Genomic DNA, 21,926 nt, shown 5'->3' with positions numbered 1-21,926 from the left:
TCTAGGGCTGAATGAGTGCACCAATCACTCCTCAGTTTGTCTGTATAGCCGATTGTTTGTTTCAGGAGAATTGACAGCTTGAGTGTATTAAAGTCCAATTCATCTTACATGCTTGGTAGGAGTTCTCCATGTGAACCTATGTGTTGAACCCGTTAATTGGATGGTGCACATCCGTCAGCCGTTAAGAGGTTGGAGCTCGATTCCAAGAGGGAGATCAGAGGGAAAAGGTGGAGGACAACGCTTTAAGCCCATCTGTCGACGGTTGCACGGAAGAGGGTGAAATTGCCGTTTGCAGCAGCTGACAGAGACCAAGCTGACAGTGGACCTGTCAGGGAGCCATGGGAACGCATGCTAATAACCCTCATAAAGTGAAAACCAATTTCATTTCTAAACAGTTAGGGTGAGTGGGTCAACAGAGATGCAATCCTGGGAGCTTATTAGTTTTTCTATTGTTTTGATGTTGTTCCAGCCAGGTGGGACAGGGGTGCCAGCATGGCTGGACTCCTAATGGCAAGGAGACCCCCACTCGGGGGGGAGAGGAACGCAAGGACATGGGCTCTCATCACACAAGGTATGGCTCTACACTGATCCAGCTCCTAACAGCTTATCAGGTGATGAGGAGAGCAGTGGTGTAGCGGTGGCTTGTTCCCTGTGTGGAAGATGAGGCAGTAGAGGCAGGGTCTAGAGCCAGAGATGCCATTAAAGCACAGTTCTGATATTGATGTCAGTATCACCATCACTAAAGGCACTGAAACATCATCACATCAAAGAAGAAAGAAGTTAAGTGCAGCACATAGTTATTGCAGGTTTTTGTGACCCAGGTGAAAATAAAATACATCTTTATGTACTAAAAATGTACTTTAATATCTACATTTCTAGCACGCTATTGATTTTTTTGTGTCAAATATAAGAGCAATAAATCAATATTGCAAATGTATTAGTAATGACAAGTACATTTCTATCTCAGTAGTACTTCAGCATACTTAATATAAGTACACTAATTAGCACTAATACTTAAATTGATGTTTAGTGTTTTCATATATATAGAAAAGTATTGTATTAGTGCATTAGATAATAGTATGCTTTAAATACAAGTTTATGTTTAATGGATTTTCATGTACTATTATCAAGTTAAATTTCAGTTGATTCCCAACTTTTAAGAATTTTCAAAAAACATGACAGGTAACAGCAGTGGTTTCTGCTAACTCCAGCAGTGAATATAAACGTAAGTATCTGTAGCATAGTTGTCATGTTATAATTTTCACTGAAATGTTGTAGAGATACATCTTTGATACATGTTTGATATAATTGTGTGTGGTTTGTTTGTAATAGAACAAATTGCCTTATTGATAGCTAGCTAGCAAGTTAACAAGCTAGGTTCAGCCATTCAGTTGAATGGGACAACTTTAGCGAGCTATTGGTTATTTTTTACTAACTGTAAGCCACCATACCAAGCAATAGAGGTGTTTTCCGGTAGTTATCGCCAGTGGCGGCGCCAGACATTTTTTTCTGCAGGTGCTATGGGGGAGCTTGGCGTTTTAGTGAGGGTGCTATGAAAAGAGGATGATAGCCTATGTGTCACATGGTTCTCTACTACAACAACTTTAAATGTTTGCTCTCTGAAGCGTCTTTGGAGTCCATGAAAAGCGCTAAACAAACCGATTGTATTATTATTATCATTATCTAGGCTTCTTCCGACAGACGCGCACATCTGCGACGGTCACTGACAAAAGGCATACAGCATGTTATAGAGTCTGCAATCCCAAATACCTAACTTACTTTAAAACACTTGTGGTAGTGAGGATTATTAAAGTTGGGCGACAGGTGACCACTACCATGTCAGATAGAGTGAAATTAATCTTGGAATAGCAGATAGAATTAACTAAAACAGTCAGAAATGCGTTAAAAAGGTATATATTATTTCAGTTCACAATCATCAGTAATCACATATAACCTTGTGTATACCTAGCACACAGACAGACTGCTTGTCTTAGGCTAAGGCGGCTCCAAAAAAATCAAAACAAGAGGAAAAAGTTAAAATCTTTGGCAAAAAAGGGCATCTACGTTGCTAATCAACCGAAACGAGTCTTCAGCGACACAGGGCAATCAATGCATGCAACAAATCAGACAGCTTTCATTAATGCTACACAGCTAACAATACCTTAGTTGCATTGTACTCCAACCACGCAAACTGTCCCAACCAGCTTTTACAAAAACTCCTTTGTTGGACTCCAAACATGCAAGGTGGATATTTCTGGAGTTTTGGTCCATCCTGAGCGTTCATGCTAATGTCACTGATGCTGCTAGCACCATGGTTAGCACCCTCAGTAGTGGTGGAGGGTTGACCTCCTTGACCACAACGTTCCTCTCCTTAAAAATCCACAGCAGATACCCCTGGCATTTCTTCTTCTTCTTCTACGTCACTCTTGTTTCTTAATTGTTCTTCCAAACATCGACATTTAGGTTGCAAAAACCGATGCATTGTTGATATTCACTTGAAACTACCACGCACTAGCTCACTTTCTCCTTCAACCGTCCGGTAACGTCAACATTCAAGCGTGCGACGTGAAAGTTGGGTCAAAGGTTATGACCCAATCTGTTATTATTTTCTTTTGTGAGTTAAATATTATTATCACACAATAAACAACGCAGAATGAAATTAAATAACAATAATAAATAAACCATTATTTTCTTGGGGGTGCTATGGGGGTGCTATGGATAATCCAGGGGGAGCTAGAGCACCCCCTAGCCCCCCCCTGGCGCCGCCCCTGGTTATCGCAATCTAGTTATCTTTCAAAGAGGCAAACAGCTAGTTGCATTGTTCAATTATTTTGACAATTTTACAAAATGCAGAACTAAGGATAATTCATGTGAGAGTGTAAGTAGGCTAACTTATAACCTAGCTGTTAAGTGTTAAGCTTTGTGATATGTAGCACTGAACTGATGGCATGCAAGTATAATAATACAGCTTGGAGTATGTTTGAATCCACTGTCAATCCACTTATAATATGTAGGAAATATATTTATAATTCAATCAGAATGTGTGGTTATGACATTGTAAATACATTATTAATATATTGTACACATACAAGTTAAATATAGTCTAAGTTGACAATTGGTGGTAACTGGTCTCTAACTCCAGTCACCTGACCGGTTTTAACCAATCAGAGACCAGAATTGCTTCCGGTTACCACCGAAGGTCGGTTTACAAGTCAGTTGAGTATTAGGCCGTATAACTTCACAAAATAAAAAAATAAAAGATTGTTTAAAAGTCAGGCAATCGACACTGCAAACGAAAAAATAAAGGTCCTGATATTAGTCAAGCAAACTTATAGTGTTTTCCGTTCCGTTCCGGTGACTGGTCTTAACCAATCTGATACCAGAATTCCTTCCTGTTCCCACCAATTGTCTGCTTACCACTCATCGTCTACCGACAATGCTAATGATTTATCATTAGTATACTAAGTACATAATTATTACTCGAAAATAGCACACTATTAGTACATAAATCATGAGTGCATGCAATTATACTATTGTCTTAGTAAGTATACTTCAATGAAGTTAAGTATACTTCAGTGAACTTTTTTTTACCTGGGGAATCATACATATTATAGTACTTGCACATGCAACAGGCCTCAGCTACAATGATAATAAAGGACTAAACTCTCAGACCAGAAATTATTTCTTTACATCCCGTTGACATGTAAGCTAATGCTAACGGGCTCTCTGTAACCTTATCATACAAACTGCTAGAGTGGGCTACCAAGTGATGAATATTGCTTTTACAATGTAAGCAAAAATGTATACCTCTGGTGTTTAAAAATAAAAAAGTAGCCCTACGAAGCACGGTAATTATGAAGCCACAACTAATTGATAGCAAAGTGTTTTAATATCAAATATTATGAGGTTCACTGGCGTAGATAGAAACAGGACAGTAAAGAGGGCATGGGGAACTAATGCAGTGGAACACCAATCACACACCTTCTTTGTGGCTCATGACATTTGCAGTGAGATGGTTCCCTCAATTAATCAAATGTCAGCCAGAGAAACACAGAAGGCAGGCGTCTGCCTGCACATCAGAGCAGGGACCGTTCAACAGCAGACATGAATCATGTTCTAGCTTCAAGGAGTCGCAGCTAATCGCCTGGCTCTTGGAAGGCATTCAGCGCTTGGGTTTGACGTCAGATCGCCATTTCACAAACCGTGGTAGAAAAGGTGGAACCTTTTTTTTTTGTCATTTCAAAGAATTTCAAAACAAACCTCTCATGGTGAGGAAAAGATTGGTTTAATTGAGTGTATAATTGCTCAAAGACTTAAACACATTAACAAAATTGATTCCAAGAGAAACTGTCCTCTCAAAAGAAACAATCACACACTTAGTGTGTCCCTCTTTCTCTCACAAACACATACACTCACACACACACACCCCACAAACACACACACACACCCCACAAACACACACACACACCCATAAACACACACACACTCACCCCACAAACACTTACACACACACACCCCACAAACACTTACACACACACACCCCACAAACACACACACACACACACACACACATATACACACATACACACAGTCCCACCTACCCACACACATTGCTGTTGGCACATTGTAAGAAAAGGGGAGGCTAAGAGATGTTGGACTCGATTAAAGGGCTCCAGCATTCATCCTCTGCGGATGTTAAATATTCATGGCCTCCCTCTGCTCCCGTTCTCAACTCTGCTCAGGACGCTCCTCTCACGGCTCCGAGCTTCAGACCCAACCTTGCTGATCACCATCCATATGCAGTGGATCTGCTCACTGATCTGGAAGTGTTTTCCTCCAAGACTTCATGCAGGGTGGGGACGTTTCTGAAGATGTGGCACCCCTCTCTCCACAGCCTCCCTGCCCCCCCATGATACAGTCAAAATTTAAATACATATGCATTCCCACACACACACACACACACGTATATTCTCTCTCCTTCACACACACACACACACACACACACACACACACACACACACACACACACACACACACACAAACATTCATACCCACAAACACCACACTCCCTCTCTTTCTCTCACACATGCACATACACCATCGGGCATTGTCATAAATCAATGTATGCACAGAAACCTGCCCACACTATAAACCTCACCATACCCAGAGTACACTAAAAAAACTGCAGAACCACGGTGAGAAGGACAGTTTTTTTATTGATTGAAAATAAATTCGCCCATGACTATGAATATACATCAGCATCCAGTGGAAAAAAAAAGTCCTTCAAACACATCCTATGATGTTCAAGGGTATTTAGCTTTGGACAGCACTTAAAGCTGCACTAAACTCTGGGCTCTATATGTAGACTGTCCCGTATAGAGAAAGAGCGCCCTCTGGTGTGTGTATCTGCTACTGCATGCTGCTCTGTGGCCACTCTGCGTTGCAGTACAGGTGTTTCCTACACAAAGAGACTATGAACCATGCTGCTACCCACCTGAAAGAACAGTGTCTTTTGGGAAATGTGTCTTTAAAACATCATTCCATTTCCAATCTGAATCTACCAGAACAACAATGTTGGGCAGGCCGATGATGACTCCTTTTTCCTTTTGTCCTTGTATTTGACCCACGCAATCATATGTTTATCTGTTCCGTCACTCTAATAAAATGTCAAGATCCAAACAGGCAGCATAGGTTTTGACAAATAAACGCTGTCATGAAAAGAACATACATCACAGCTCATGATAGATGATAAGCCATTGCCCTGGCCTTTCTCTTGAAGGTGCATGCCACTGCTGATACACTTTTCAGCAAAGAACAGAAAAGGTTGAATTTCATGAAACAAACATGTCAGCCATTGCTGTCTCTCTCGCTATGAAATTCATACTAATTCAGATCTTTTTCCATAACCTGAAGAAAATCAATACCTTCATCCCATGCTGGTAGGATTGCTGCAATCTCTGTTCTGTTGTGAGCCATTTTTCTCTCCCTCATCCATAGTTGAAAAAGCTGCTAGGTCACTGACTGACACAAAGGACATACTACATCGCCCTAGGTTTTAGCCTTCCTTCACCAACTCCCAGTCCGACACAGGCTCCAATTCCAAGCTGTGGTGTTTTTATTTATGTATTTATTTATTTAAAGCAAATGGTTCAGTTTCTACTTACAGTGTTAAGGCATGCCAATTAGTCACTACAATCTGTTCCGCAGATTCAACTAAAGCTTTTGGGAACCATGCCTTTGTGATTTCTGCACAGTGTTGGAACAGTGTTAAAGCTGTAATATACAAGACTTGCTTATCAAGCTGGGAATAAACAGAAAAAACGAACCTCCCTGCTCCTTCTAGTCCTTTACTAGTCAAGCTAGGAATAAACAGAAAAACGAACCTCCCTGCTCCTTCTAGTCCTCCCTTCACTGCCTTTTTCATCAGGCTATTTACATGGACAAACAGAAGACCAGAGTTAATACTTCAGGTGCTGCCTTCCTTTCTCTAGCAACACAATACACACTGTCCATGAAATGGTCCTATGTTGCTGTTTTATGTGTTATGGTTGTGGGCAAATGGATGCAATGCAGGCTTGAACTGATGATGGTCTTCATTTGGCGGATAATTGAACTTCCTCTGAGAGCCACCTTCACCGGCTGGGCTCCGACGGTTCTCTTTGGGCAGGCAGCAATTCGGGGATAATTCAGATTGCCAGTTGGCCACTTCTGCTTCCTTGCTCCTCCGAGGAAGGACATGCGTGTGTGGAGGAGTGGAGTGGCAGAGTGTCTCTCGACTACATGAAATTTCACATTCTCTGCCCATTCCAAGTCCTATCTCCCCAGTCCTGACAAGTCTAACAGTCGTGAGCTTCTTCCATTTTTTGCTCTTTCGTAATGAGTTTTTGAACAGAAATTGCAGTCGTTTGAAGAGCCATGTGCTTTGGCACCGTCAGGGGGAATTTTCATCTGTAGTTTATGAGCTTGGGGATAACAGCCTTCCTTAATGATTGCCTGAGCACTCAGCCAGCTGCTTTAACTATCTCCTCTTGACGACAAACACACACACACACAAAAGCACAAATTAAAGATGTCGGGCCATAATTGTCACACCTTTCTCTTATGATTACTTTGTGGATTCTGAGGATTCTGACAAGAGGCCAGCATGCTAGCGTGAGAACTGGTTGTCAGTGCAGCAAGAGAATTCTTTATATGACTGACTGCAAGTCTGGTCCCAGCATCTTGAAGTGAACTTTTCTTGAACAATGCTTACTAAGTTACGAAATGAAAGCACCTAGACTGATTGAACTCAACAAAAAGTGACGGGGAGCTGATCGGAATGTGCTACTGCAGTGGAGCGAATTGCCTCCATTCCCCACACTGTGCTTGGGGTTGTGTTCCTTCTGGGTCAGAGTTACAGTGTTAGCTGGTTCTGTGTTCTTGCGAAACAAACATTGATGGCTGTTTGAACACATTTTCAACTAATTGAATAAAACCACCTGCTTTATGACATGTCACACATTATAGCCAAGCTAGCCAACACTGCTGTTGTGAAGATTTCCATTTTGTGCTGACTTTACTATATGGCTCATATGGCTAGTTACCTCAGGACTCCGGAGCTGCATATAAGTATATTTATTAGACAAACAACAACAACAATTGCAATCGGGCTCACTCCCAGCACAAGGCTGAAAGTGAAGCAATGATAAACACATTGCACAAGGCCATAGACAGAAGTTTAGCGTTCAGCAGGGATAACCACGTGGTGGATTTCTGACGTCAGAGGCAAGGATGGAAGTTTTGCACAAGGTCGGAAGAAGCACAGTTCGACCCTTTTTATCACCTCTGGTCTAAACATGCTCTTGTACATATGCAGACTAAGTGGCACCTAATAATTCTAAGTTACACACACTCAGAAACACAGAAAAGCCATGTTCCTGCTTACATAAGTACATGATTCATACAAAGTATATACAAGGCACTTGATTAATATATTCTTAAGTCATTAACAGTGTTTGGAAATTATCTCCATCAGCTCATATTTCTGCATCTAGGTATAGATTCACAGTAGAAATAGCTCTAATGGTTCTGAAATCTCACGACTTATACACTGTTGATTCATCTGTGTGTGACAGTGGCGAGGTAGTTTGCTAGGATAGGTTTAATTTGTCGACTACGCCACCTAGGTAGTCACCCTAGGACAGATATAGACTCAGTTTTACTTTAGCTCTAACAAGGCAAACACAAGTTTGTAACACTCTTAGGCCAGAGACATGGGTTCCATAAATACAGTTTATTAACAGGTATCAAACCAGTAGTAAAAGGAGTACAGGGCAAGTCTAGTACAGGCTGTTGCCTCTCACACAACAACCAAACAGAGTTATGTCCAGTATACACACATACACTAAACACACACAGTAGACACGTACAATGTTAGCCAGTGGGCTATGACCCGAATATGAGCAGGTGAGATGGCCAAAGCCTTACGGAGATGGGCCAGTGGTCAGGACTCAAAGGTGGAGCAGGGCAGTGGCTTACCGCAGCGAGCAGGACTTTCCAAGAGCGGGACAGGAGAGGCCCAGAAGACACACACCACACGTGCATAAAACAAGTAAGCACTGCACTCCAAAATAGGGCAACCGTTATGCACACAGCAAGGAAAAGTGAGGGGGGGGGGGGGGGCTCCACCACCTGGGGGTCAGCCTGTCCCTCAAGTGAAACCCACTGCACCTGTCCAGGGAGAGAGATAGAGGCACTGGGATTAGCAAAACACTTGACAGTAAAGAGGCAAGGAGAGGATTTAATAGTGTGGCTATCCTACTGAGGCTACTTAGCTTTGGCGGAGGGACTTAGGACGGGGTGGACCTCCGACGGTCAGCGGGGAGTAGCGGGCTTTGTCACAGTAACCTGGGTTACCTTAGCTACATGCACACACCCACACACAGAGGCACACGCACGCACTTCAGCAAAGACACGGTTAGGCTAGTTAACAATCACTCAGAATTACCACCACCATAGTTAACATAGCAGCAGCACAAAACAACAAAACATGCAGGCCAAGCAGAGAGGGAAAAGCAGCAGCCCACTGCACAGCCCCATGCATCAAATCAAAAGAAACCAACAAAACGATATCAGGCAGAGCAAGCGGAGATGGAAGGTAGCATACCCAGCCTAGCCCCATGCATGCAGGAAATCACAGAGAGATACAAACCAAACATGAGCATGCCGGTCAATTCTAAACATGCATTTGACAGTAAAACAGAACAGCAGCCCTTCCCGGGCGGAGGCAGTTGATGACCCTCAGCTCAACGTGCCGAGCTGCAATGACTGCACAGTCAGGGACAGCGAGTCATGGACGGAGCTATGATAGCTCGACTACAGCTAACAATGAAACAGAGAGGAGGATAGCATTGTTATTCATAACTAATGCGCATTTAAAAATACAGAGCGGTGCTGGTAACTAAACCAGCCTACCTCCAGCTGATTCCCACCGAGCACCCGGCGTCAGAGCAACCGCTACACCGGCTTTGTCGCGACAATGAACCACTCGTGCTAAACAGAAAAGTGAACGAGCCGTTGTTAGAAACAATAAGAAGGTGCCGCAATGAACAAAGTGGCTCAACGCCAAAGTTGCTTACCTTCGTTAACAGCATTAGTCCAAGTAGTGCAATTTGCAATCCCACGCCACCATACAAACTGATGGGCACCCGGAAGCAAAACAAGGTTAGGAGGACGTGTCTCCCCGTGACCTAAGCTGGGCTATGTATCAAAATACAAGCCCGCCCAGTAATCAGTGTTTCTTATTACACCTGGGGGGGATGGACTGTGGAGGCGTAGCCCACTCTGCCACATGTGCAAACACAGCTCACAAGGACCAGAGAGACGAGTCACCACACCGGGGGCTTGGAGCTGGTCTGTATATGTCAGCACCTGAGAGACGGGTCACCACACCAGGGGCTTGGAGCTGGTCTGTATATGTCAGCACCTGAGAGACGAGTCACCACACCGGGGGCTTGGAGCTGGTCTGTATATGTCAGCACCTGAGAGACGGGTCACCACACCGGGGGCTTGGAGCTGGTCTGTATATGTCCCCACCTGAGAGACGGGTCACCACACCAGGGGCTTGGAGCTGGTCTGTATATGTCCCCACCTGAGAGACGGGTCACCACACCGGGGGCTTGGAGCTGGTCTGTATATGTCAGCACCTGAGAGACGGGTCACCACACCGGGGGCTTGGAGCTGGTCTGTATATGTCCCCACCTGAGCTCCTGGCTGAGTAACTGACATGCAGACCGGTGACTCTGAGAGAATGCACTCTTTCACCGTACACCATTACACAGACTGTACAAAGCCATTCCTGGTGCTGGTTCCCAGTCCATGGGTTTCCAAGAGGGCTGGTGCCTTGATAAAGTGCCTAAGGTAAAGCTTCTGCCAAATGAGTAACTGTATGGTAAATGCAGGGTCCGCATGACTAAGAGTGATAGATTAGGAGGTAGGGGCAACCCCCAGAAGAGGTCTGGGGAGAGAGGTGGAAGAGAAGTATGAGGTAATGCAGTGTGACAGATGAAAGAGGGGACACAAAGGCAGAAATGGGGAAGATGCTTGTGGGTGGGCTGGGAGGAGAGCAACAGTCGCAAAAAATCGAACTCTTAGAGGCGGCATGCTCTCTCCCTCCCTTACTCTCTTTCTCTCCCTGTCTTTCTCTCTCACTCTCTCTCTCTCTCTCTCTCTCTCTCTCAAATCATAACTGGCAGCCCTCATTACCCGCCCAGATGTTTCACAGACACAGTCAACTCAGCGGCCGCAGAAAAAGTCAATTAGCCTCCAGAAAGGGATCAATGATGGTGATATGACCCTGGAGAAGATTGTGCGGAATCATTACAGAGAGTCAGGCAGTGATGGAAAAGCAAATCGGAGGAGGAATAGCATGCTAACTAGCATTAGCCACATTAGCTGCTATTCAGAGGGGGGTTCTTGGGGAGGGTTGGAAATGCAGTTAATTAGCAAGGATATCTTAACTGTCTTACTAATGCAAAACATTTTTTTGATTTTCTTTGGGCTTCACTGAGTTTACTTGTAATTCTTAGTCATTCTAAGCGATATCTGTTTACTTTCCTGCCTCCTGCACTATTCATCTTCAGCCAGTCATAGGCCACAGCCTAATTCATCTGTTTAAGGGAGGCTGGTACCAGGTGATCTAAGAATCTAGGTCATAGTTCCTTAACTCCGCTCTTAAGCTTCAAGATGCATGGGGCAGCATTACCTATAAAACATGTGGCTGCAATTTGCAAATCATGTGAATGGAAAACAGAGATGAGTGCGTGCAAAGCAAACACATTTAGGCACACCTTTGCACTCCATGTACAGTATATGTCACTTTACGAGGGATATATACAGTATGTTTGGAAGATTTTCACTTTCCCTGCTTCCCTCACAGACTCACTGCCACGCCCCTTTCCCAGCCTGTTCATTTCCTCATTCTGTTTCACTCAGCTCCAATTAGCCCTGATCACTTGCCACCCTGCCATCAACCTTATAAGCTACACCTGTGCCCACAGCCCCTTCCTTTTCACTCAGACACTGAACTCAAATGCTGCTTTTCATGTGCTCCTCCTGTGTGCGTTATCTGACAACATGTAAGTTAATTGTTGCCCTACTTTTCATGGACTGATCTTGTTTTAGTTAAGAGATTGAAATGAAGTAAGATGTAGTGATGGCGAAATGAAGCTTCATGAACCTTTGAAGCTTTTCAGCCAGACGTGTTGAAAAAAGGTTCACTACTCGAAGCGTCGTTCGCTCTCTAGTGACACCTGCTGTTCAATAAAAATACGTTGTAAGAAAGATTTTCTCGGGACAGTAAATTTGTTAAATTTGTTGTGGTGCGCAAGGCCTGCTAAAATAACATGCACACAAACGTATGGTGAAGAAAACGTACCTCCATTAATTCAAATTTCATTGTAGACGAAAACAACGACAATAAAGGCTTTCTTTTGCTATTCTTTGTTCTAATAATAGTCTGACCTACGGAATATAGGGTTGAATGGTGGCACAACGGTTAGCGACGTCACTTCTAGGTGTGGACTACACAGTTTCGAAACCTAGCAAAAAAGTGAATTTTAACCCCCGGTGTTTTGGATAAAAACGCCTGCTAATTATCTTTACTCTATTCTGTAGCCTATGCTGTTGGAACAGAGTTAACGTGCTTTTGGAATACAGGTCAGTACTTTTTTAAAACCAAGGGTAGTGAGAGTGCTTTTGGCCAACTGGTCAGTGAAAGTGCAGGGCACTGAAAAGGGGGCGAAAGGGCTTTGTGCAACTGGATCAAGGGCTTTCGCTTCCTTACTGGCTCCATAACTCTATCTCAAATAATCTATACTACTAACAACACCAAACAATCTAAATCTCCAACTCGCGCTAAATCTCCAACTATCGCTAAATCTCCAACCACTGACAACAACAACCACGAATACGAGATGGGAATTTGGACATCGTATAGTCGAAGTGTCCCGCCAAAAGTGAACGAACGAACCACTTGGTGAAGCACTTGATTCAAGTGAGGCTTCAGACGTCACAAGTGACGTCATTTCGGCAAAATGATACAAGCCTCGATACGCGCTCCGTCTGGAAGTGCTTCATTTTCGCCACACAAGCTCCGAAGCCTCGGGTTCATTTGTAACATCACTAGTAAGATGTGCCTGGAATTGTTTGCTAGCCTAATCTGTTGCCTTAATGGAAATGCTCCTAAGTTTGTATGCTTATGTATTGCCTGTGTAGGCTGAGACTTTATGTTGTACAGTTATTATTATGTGGCACATTGTATGATTTATCTACTTATATTGTATGACTTGAGCGCACTTTGTATGCTGTGGCATCCCTTGTATAATGTATTTGTTTGGAGCTGATATGTATATAATTTCTCCTTCCCTCCTAGAAACCACAAAAAGCCTTCCTTACACACAAACCTTCCTATTACACACACATGCTTGTGTACACACACACACACACACACACATACACACACATCCATACAGTCCTACTCATATCCTCAACGGAAACTCCAATAAACAAATTGAACTGTGAATCCTGACTGGACAAGTGTGTTCTCACCGACACCCCCATTGGTCTCAAGCCAGCCACCCTGAACTCCTCAAACTCCTTTTCACAGTATGTTGTTTTCTCCTAACTGACGTTTTCGTCAGTAATTACGTGGCATGACCGCTACTATGCTACATCTAAAATATGAAATTTAATGACAGTTATTCCTTGTAAGGATGTGTAACAGGTTAGAAAAGCAGGTTTAAATAATTGCACAAGATAATCTGTTACCTGTATTTCAGTTTCTTTTTAATCTTTTATTTTGATATCACAAGCACACTGGTATTGGGGGTCTCTGGTAGCCCCCCCTGTCTCCCCCTGTTAAGTTCCTCTCTCCCCCCTTCCTCTTTCCTGTTTGGTATATGCTTGGAATGAGGTAGGTGGTTGAGTTTTAATGGGATAGATAATCTAATAAATATTGCCTTTAAAAATAGGCATCTATGTTATTATATATCTTCTTATAACTTATTATTATTATATGTATTATATATCTGGACTATTTATATAAAATATCCCTCTGACATATTGTTTATATGTTTTTCCTTTTGTTACATGTGGGGGCTAGCATTTATAGTGAAGCTAGCAAGCTGGAGACTTACTATACTGTTTCTGTTGGTGTGCTTTAACAGAAATAAAGATACATCTCAGCAACTGTTGTCCACGGGTCACAAGTATAAAAAAAACACAACGCAGAAGTTACCACCGGTTACAGATGCAACACTAATTTAAAAAGCAAATATTTGACTTACCTTCTCATGTTTATATGAAGTGAAGATGAACCACCAGTTGAACTTGGGAAAAGTGTCACATTTCAGTCTGGGAAAATTATCATTGTTTACTGATGTGTGTAATCATGTGGTTGTATAATTGTGTGTTGTGCTGTAACCAGTATGCAGGGGGAGAACGTTGTGGCAATAATTGTGGACTAATGGACTAATGGCCACGGAGTATTGATTACATGATTGGACACTGGACGGAGGAATCCCTTTTATACAGGGTAACTGAAAGGAACGAGAGAGATTTCCCAGGTGACGCTGGAGTGATGACGGGATCCAGCAGCGACACGCCGGACAACAACAATCGCCAGCCAGCCGGCGTGAGGGGAGAGAAGCATGTTAGCATGCCAGCTAAAGGGAAGTGCTTGTACTGATTCGAGTGGATACTCTGTGTGAATGGGTCAGCTTCTAGCCTGCCGGTTTGTAAGTGTGCTTTCTGTCCAGAGCTACCGTCAGAGGAGAAGCAGAAGCGGCATCGGGAGGAAGAGTGCGAGAGAGAGACGCAGACTGTCACCAGCCAGGGTGTGTGGAAGTGCGACGGTGGCGTGATCTTCCCTCCTTCATCCTGCAACGATGAACCGCTGTTTCGCTTGCTCCTGGACTTATTGAGCTCGTGGGGTTTGGGTGTTTTGCTGTGTTTTGGTCGGCGTGGGGGATGCCGCCGACCAAAAGTGTTTTCCTTCATCACCGGCAGCGCACCCGCTTAGCGGGGCAGGCATGAACTGGGTGAGCCCCTCTTATTGGTTTCCACTTGCTGGGGAGGTAAGTGCAGCCTAACGTGACGAGGGGCTGTTTAGTGTAGCGTGGGAGCGAACTGTAACAGTGGTGTAGCTTGCTGTGGGTGTGTGTGAGCCATCTGTGCACGGACATTGCTTATGTATATTTCACGTGTGAATTGTAACACCAGTGTTTTGCCTAGCTGGGAATGATATTGGGGGCTTTGCTGTGGGGAGTTTTGTTTCTAATGTATTGCATGTCTTATTTCTAAGTGGCCTCTCTGCAATTAAGTTGTACTCCTCCTCCCCCCTTTGTGGTGCCTGACTGGCTATTAGTTAGCCTCTTTACCCTGTGTGATTGGGGTGGGTTACATAGGATGGGCTGGGCCTAAACTATGTACTATATTTTGCCCAGGGACTGTGTGCTTCTAAGTGTGTGTGTGGCTGCCGGCCCTCTACAATAAAACTGTTAAACTTTATTCATGTCTGGTGTTGTGTGTCTCAGAGGGGTCTGAACCAAGGGAAAACATTAAGGTCGCGGTGACGACAATTTGGCGTAGCCGGCAGGACCCCTCTCTAGACACAACACCATGAGTGACGACGAGGGTGCGGCAGCACCAGGTGTGGTAAATAACATGATGGTGCCTTGGTTCCTGGGTGGGCCCTGGGTACCTAAGTATGGGGATAAGGGCAGCCAGCAGCCCTTCATAGAATGGCGTGATCAAATAGAGGTGTATTTGCGCGCACAGACACTGTCAGCAGAACAAAGGGTTGACTTTGTAATGAGTGCACTCCAGGGGGATGCTAGGAGGGAGATACTATTACTCCAAGCCACAGAGAGAAACACTGACAGTAAAATATTCACTGCCCTTGAGAGACTGTATGGGGATGTCTTGACTACCAGTCAGGTTAGAGCAAAATTCTTCAAATGTCAGCAACTGGTGGGAGAAGGGGTGGGGCCTTTCATTCTGCGTCTCCGTGAGTCTCATTTCAGATGGCGGAGCAGAGAGGAAGCAACGGGGTCTGATGTGGAGATGCTGCGCAGCCAGTTGGTGCTGGGACTACTGCCAGGACCTGTGCAGACAGAGCTCCAGCGGCGGGTGCGACGGGAGCCAGACCTAACCTTCAAGGAGGCGTGCAAGGAGGTCAAGGCCATGGAGAAGGAGACCGAGCGGGCCACCGTAGACGGTGTAGACATACGGCGGACGTACAACAACCCCCCCCAGCCCACTCCTCCTGCCCCATCAGACCCTCTTCAAAACTGGGACAGCCTCAAGGAGGCATTGAGAACTGAGCTAGCTGGTGAACTGCGGGCCCAGGTTATTGACTTAAAGACCTCATTACTGGCAGAGCTCCGATCACAACAAACTACCCGCCAGCAACCGGAACAACCACCTAGCAAGAGGGGCGGCGAACAGGGCGCCAATCGGGCACAGCGGCGGCCAAGACTACCACAATGGGATGACCAGGGCCGCCCGATCTGCCTACGTTGTGGGCAGGCAGGCCACATGCTACGGGAGTGCCAGAACCGAGAGTCCACTAACCATTTTAGAGTGACAGATGAGGGGAGGCCAGTGGAGGTTCCAATGCGATCTGCCCTTGTCGGAGAGAGCCCTGAGGTCGAGGTCCTTGTCCAAGGTAAACGCATCCCCTGCATCCTCGACACTGGGTCCCAGGTGACCCTATTTAGCCAGGGCCTGTTCCAAAAGCACCTACAGGGCACCGAGATGAAAGAGGTGGGTGATATCCCTTGGCTGACATTGAAAGCGGCTAACGGGTTAGCCCTGCCTTATGTTGGGTATACTGTATTGGACTTTGAGGTGGGGGGTGTGTTGGTACTAGGAAGGGGGGTGGTTATAGTTGAAGACAAGTACTTGCCTCCGGCCTATGGGGTTTTAGGCATGAATGTGATTCAACATTGTTGGGATGGCCTCCGTCAACAGGGGGGGCGCACATTCACTATGTTCAAGTCTACTCTCCCCAGGTCAGCAGGGGTGGCCTGGGATCGGGCCTTTGCCGCCTGCAGGAGGCTTGAAGCAGAGGAGCACCGGGGACCAAGCCTTGGAGTGGCCCGGCTGCGTACAAGCGACCCTGTCTGGCTGGCCCCACAAACGGAGACTGCGGTGTGGGCCCACGTCCCTGAGGCGCCCAAAGCCAGTCAAGAAGATGTCCTACTCGAAGACTGCTACCATGGGGGGCAAGAGTGGTGCGTGGGGCGTGCAGTTGCGAGGCTACAGGACGGCAGGGTCCTCCTCCGCATATGTAACCCTCACCCCTACCCTGTGGCGCTACCTCCCAGACGGCCCCTTGCCCGTGTCCTTCGTCTGGGACAGGATGATGTCCAAACGCCAAACCAGCTGGTCCTCAGGCAGGAGGATGATGCAGTGGTGGAGGTGGACGTGAGGCCAGTGAGTAGTCCCCTTTCCCCCTGTATGACTTCTCTGCTCCAACAGACGGATGGACTGACACCGCCCCAGTCTCAACAGCTTCAAGGGCTGCTTGAGCGTTGGCAGGGGGTGTTTGCCCAGAGTGAAGACGACTACGGGTGCACAAATGCCGTGTACCACACCATTCCCACAGGGGGTGCTGCACCAATTCGCCAACGATATCGACCCGTGCCGCCTAACCTCTACGCGGAATTGAGGACGTTGCTGCGTGACATGCTGGATGGAGGAGTTGTCCGAGAGAGCTCCAGTCCGTGGGCGGCCCCGGTGGTCTTAGTAAAGAAGAAGGACGGCTCCTGGAGGTTTTGTGTTGACTACAGGAAGTTGAATGCAGTCACGCATAAGGATGCCTACCCCCTCCCTCGTGTGGAGGAGTCCCTGACTAATTTAAAGAAAGCAGAATGGTACTCCACACTCGATCTGGCCAGTGGGTATTGGCAAGTGGAGGTTCACCCTACAGATAGGGAGAAGACGGCCTTTGCAACTCCACTAGGCCTGTATGAGTTTGAGAGGATGCCCTTCGGCTTATGCAACGCCCCCGCAACCTTTCAGCGCCTTATGCAACGATGCCTCGGGGGTCAGGTACACGATTTTTTGCTGATATATCTGGACGATATAATTTTGTACTCACCTGATTTCCATTCCCACATAGGACACCTCGAGCAGGTCTTTTCCAAGTTGCAGGACCATGGCTTGAAGCTGCAGCCCACCAAATGCCACCTCTTCCAGCGCTCAGTACAGTACCTGGGCCACGTGGTGAGCCAGGGGGGTGTGGCAACTGACCCCCAGAAGACTGAGGCGGTCCAGGACTGGCCGGTGCCCACTACAGTGCGGGAGGTTCGCTCATTCCTGGGGTTCGTCGGCTACTACCGCCGGTTCGTCCCATCTTTTGCGCGGAAAGCAGGGCCACTGCACGCGTTGTTGAGGGGGACCGGCGGGAGTAAGACCAAGTTAGTCGACTGGACCCCAGAGTGTGGAAAAGCTTTCGAGGACCTCAAGGAAGCCCTCCTGAGAGCCCCTGTTCTGGCCTACGCTGATTTTGGCCTCCCATTCCGGGTCTACACGGATGCCAGCTTGCATGGGCTGGGGGCTGTGCTGGCCCAGGTCCAGGAGGGGCGAGAACGCGTCATCGCCTACGCCAGCCGCGGACTCCATGACGCAGAGCGTAATGACCAGCATTATAGTGCATTCAAACTGGAGCTCCTGGCTTTAAAGTGGGCAGTGACGGAGAAATTCAAAGACTACCTGTGGGGCGCCACCTTTAAAATCTTTACTGACCACAGGCCTCTGCTTCACCTGCAAACGGCTAATCTGGGGGCTGTGGAGCAGAGGTGGGCTGCCCAGTTGGCGAACTTTGACTTCTCCTTATGCCACAAGCCAGGGGCAGACCACCAGAATGCAGATGCCTTGTCCCGCCTTCCTGAGGTGACTGCTGCAAGGCGATTGGAGGCACCTGAGCCGGAACCGGAGGGCTTGGAGCAAGGCTCATGGGCAGAGCGCCAGGGCAGCGATCTGGAATTGGCCAAGATCCGGCAGTGGCGGCAGCAGGGGAACAGGCCTACACCGGGTGAGCGGCAGTCCCTCCAGGCTAGTGGGCGACGACTTGTGGGGGAATGGGAAAGGCTTAATGTGCAGGATGGAGTTCTGGTGTGGCGGCGGCCGGCACTTAGGGGGCAAGAAGGGGGAGTGGCAATCGTGGCCCCTGTCGCTGAGAGAAAAACTCTGTGGACTCAGTATCACGTGGCTTTGGGCCACGCCAAGGGATCCCGACTGCTGACTGCACTGCGGGAGAGGCTTTTCTGGATTGGGATGAGCAGAGACAACCACAGGTGGGTGAGTGAGTGTCCCCAGTGTGTGCTTAGCAGGGCAAGGGCTGGGCCAAGGGCACCCATGTGTTCCATCGAAAGTAGCTATCCTTGGGAGACCCTGGCCCTGGATTACCTGTCCCTGCGGCGCCCTGGGGATAGCTACCAATACATACTGGTTATGGTTGACCTGTTCTCTAGATTTGCCTTTGCAGTGCCAACGAGAGACCAGACGGCAGCTACAACGGTAGCAGTGCTGTGGGGGACAGTGTTTCGGTCCTTTGGGTGCCCAGAGCGGATCTTGACTGACCAGGGGCCAGCATTTGAAGCTGACTTGACCCAGCAGCTGTGTACCCTGTATGGGTGTCGCAAGGTGAGAACAACCCCTTATCATCCTCAGGGTAACGGGGCTTGTGAGAGGATGAACCAGACGATCCTCAGCCTGCTGAACACCTTGGAGCCAAGGGAGTATTCTCGGTGGAGAGAACACCTGCCGGGCCTGGTGCATGCTTATAACAACACGCCGCACAGTGTGACCGGTTTGGCCCCCTTCTTTGTAGTGTTCGGCAGGCATGCCCGCTTACCAGTGGACCAGTTGGCCGGGCTGGAGAGGCCAGAGCAACGAGGTCCCTTGCAGGACTGGGTCCAGCAGCACCACGCCCGTCTCCAGAATGCCTACCAGCTGGTGAAAGAGCGAAATCAACACCGACAACAACAGGACCAGGGACGACGCAACCAGGGCCCTAAGGCCCAGCCATTATTGCCTGGGGAGAGGGTCTTTGTTCGAGACTTCCGCCGCCGGGCCCGAGGGAAGCTGGGGTACCATTGGGACCCACGACCATATGTGGTCCGGAGCCAGCCTACGAGGGACCGCCCTGTGTACGTTATCCGACCAGAAGGAAGGGAGGGACCTCTGCGCACCCTGCACCAAAACAACTTGTGTGTGCAGCCCAGCAGCTGGCGGAGTGGGGCTCATGGGGGCGTAGGTGAATTGGCAGGGAGCCAGCCCACAGTACCGCCTGAAGCAGAACGGGGGCCTGAGAGGGGGTGGTGGCCAGTTTGTTTCCCATGTGAGCAGGGTCGCCCAGAACCAAGGGAGAACCTGAGGGGGGCTAGGGAAGTAGGGGAAGCCCTCGCTGAGGCTGGGGTGGAGTCTGGGGATCCTCTGGGACCCCGCCGATCCCAGCGAGCCAACTTGGGGGTTCGCCCCGCAAGGTACGGGGACTAGAGGTCGGGACGACCGCTGATAAAGTGGGGGGGTGTGTCACATTTCAGTCTGGGAAAATTATCATTGTTTACTGATGTGTGTAATCATGTGGTTGTATAATTGTGTGTTGTGCTGTAACCAGTATGCAGGGGGAGAACGTTGTGGCAATAATTGTGGACTAATGGACTAATGGCCACGGAGTATTGATTACATGATTGGACACTGGACGGAGGAATCCCTTTTATACAGGGTAACTGAAAGGAACGAGAGAGATTTCCCAGGTGACGCTGGAGTGATGACGGGATCCAGCAGCGACACGCCGGACAACAACAATCGCCAGCCAGCCGGCGTGAGGGGAGAGAAGCATGTTAGCATGCCAGCTAAAGGGAAGTGCTTGTACTGATTCGAGTGGATACTCTGTGTGAATGGGTCAGCTTCTAGCCTGCCGGTTTGTAAGTGTGCTTTCTGTCCAGAGCTACCGTCAGAGGAGAAGCAGAAGCGGCATCGGGAGGAAGAGTGCGAGAGAGAGACGCAGACTGTCACCAGCCAGGGTGTGTGGAAGTGCGACGGTGGCGTGATCTTCCCTCCTTCATCCTGCAACGATGAACCGCTGTTTCGCTTGCTCCTGGACTTATTGAGCTCGTGGGGTTTGGGTGTTTTGCTGTGTTTTGGTCGGCGTGGGGGATGCCGCCGACCAAAAGTGTTTTCCTTCATCACCGGCAGCGCACCCGCTTAGCGGGGCAGGCATGAACTGGGTGAGCCCCTCTTATTGGTTTCCACTTGCTGGGGAGGTAAGTGCAGCCTAACGTGACGAGGGGCTGTTTAGTGTAGCGTGGGAGCGAACTGTAACAGTGGTGTAGCTTGCTGTGGGTGTGTGTGAGCCATCTGTGCACGGACATTGCTTATGTATATTTCACGTGTGAATTGTAACACCAGTGTTTTGCCTAGCTGGGAATGATATTGGGGGCTTTGCTGTGGGGAGTTTTGTTTCTAATGTATTGCATGTCTTATTTCTAAGTGGCCTCTCTGCAATTAAGTTGTACTCCTCCTCCCCCCTTTGTGGTGCCTGACTGGCTATTAGTTAGCCTCTTTACCCTGTGTGATTGGGGTGGGTTACATAGGATGGGCTGGGCCTAAACTATGTACTATATTTTGCCCAGGGACTGTGTGCTTCTAAGTGTGTGTGTGGCTGCCGGCCCTCTACAATAAAACTGTTAAACTTTATTCATGTCTGGTGTTGTGTGTCTCAGAGGGGTCTGAACCAAGGGAAAACATTAAGGTCGCGGTGACGACAAAAGTGCTTAGTTTAGCAACCCAGAGCTGCACTTTTGTTTTTACCCACTGCCATTCACCAACATATCTGATCCAACTTTTTTAACGGAGATTTTTGATGCTTTTTGAAGACTGATTATACCTGATATGCCAAAACTTTGACAGGCAAATAAAAAAAAAAACATGCTTACCACTTCATCCACATGGTTCTCTCTTTCACAGCAAGATGAAAATGGAGAATGCAAACTAAATTTAGGGTCAAATGGCAGAAAAATGTGTATGGTTGCTCAGATGCAGGAAGTAGGTCAGTTTAGCCACTGGCTCATCTTACCCCACTCTCCCCTATGAATTATATATGGAATATTACATGTGATGTATGCAGGAAATATTACAACAAAAACATATGTTCCATACTATGGATTAACGACTCATAACGAATATAATTGTTCCATTTAGATGAACTGTGCTATATAACTATATGAAACTGTGCATGGTACATAAAGTATTTGAGTGGCACAAATGGGAAATGTATTTATACCCCTTAGATATGGGATGTACACACACATAAAAAACAACTATATGCACACGTAGGCCAACAGATCAAATCCCCTCAGAGAACAGAGTAAGAGAAA

The 21,926-nt window shown here is 47.2% G+C and overlaps 1 protein-coding gene across 2 annotated transcripts; it reads left to right on the top strand.

Moving 5' to 3' along the window:
* The first annotated feature begins 13,895 nt into the window (after window positions 1-13,895).
* LOC122132932 lies at window positions 13,896-21,246 on the top strand. 2 transcript variants are annotated; one of them, XM_042707903.1, is made up of 3 exons: window positions 13,896-18,839; window positions 19,017-20,030; window positions 20,165-21,246. In XM_042707903.1, exons 1-3 carry the CDS (start codon window positions 15,157-15,159, stop codon window positions 20,202-20,204), a joined length of 4,737 nt encoding a protein of 1,578 aa, XP_042563837.1. In that variant the 5' UTR covers window positions 13,896-15,156; the 3' UTR covers window positions 20,205-21,246. The 2 variants fall into 2 exon arrangements, with proteins under 2 accessions (XP_042563837.1, XP_042563836.1); XM_042707902.1 differs by having other exon boundaries at window positions 13,896-20,030.
* The last annotated feature ends 680 nt before the right edge of the window (window positions 21,247-21,926 follow it).

The sequence above is a fragment of the Clupea harengus genome, chromosome 1, assembly GCF_900700415.2.
Source record: "Clupea harengus chromosome 1, Ch_v2.0.2, whole genome shotgun sequence".
In the NCBI taxonomy this organism is placed as follows: Eukaryota; Metazoa; Chordata; class Actinopteri; order Clupeiformes; family Clupeidae; genus Clupea; species Clupea harengus.
This window is presented reverse-complemented; position numbering and strand designations above follow the sequence as displayed.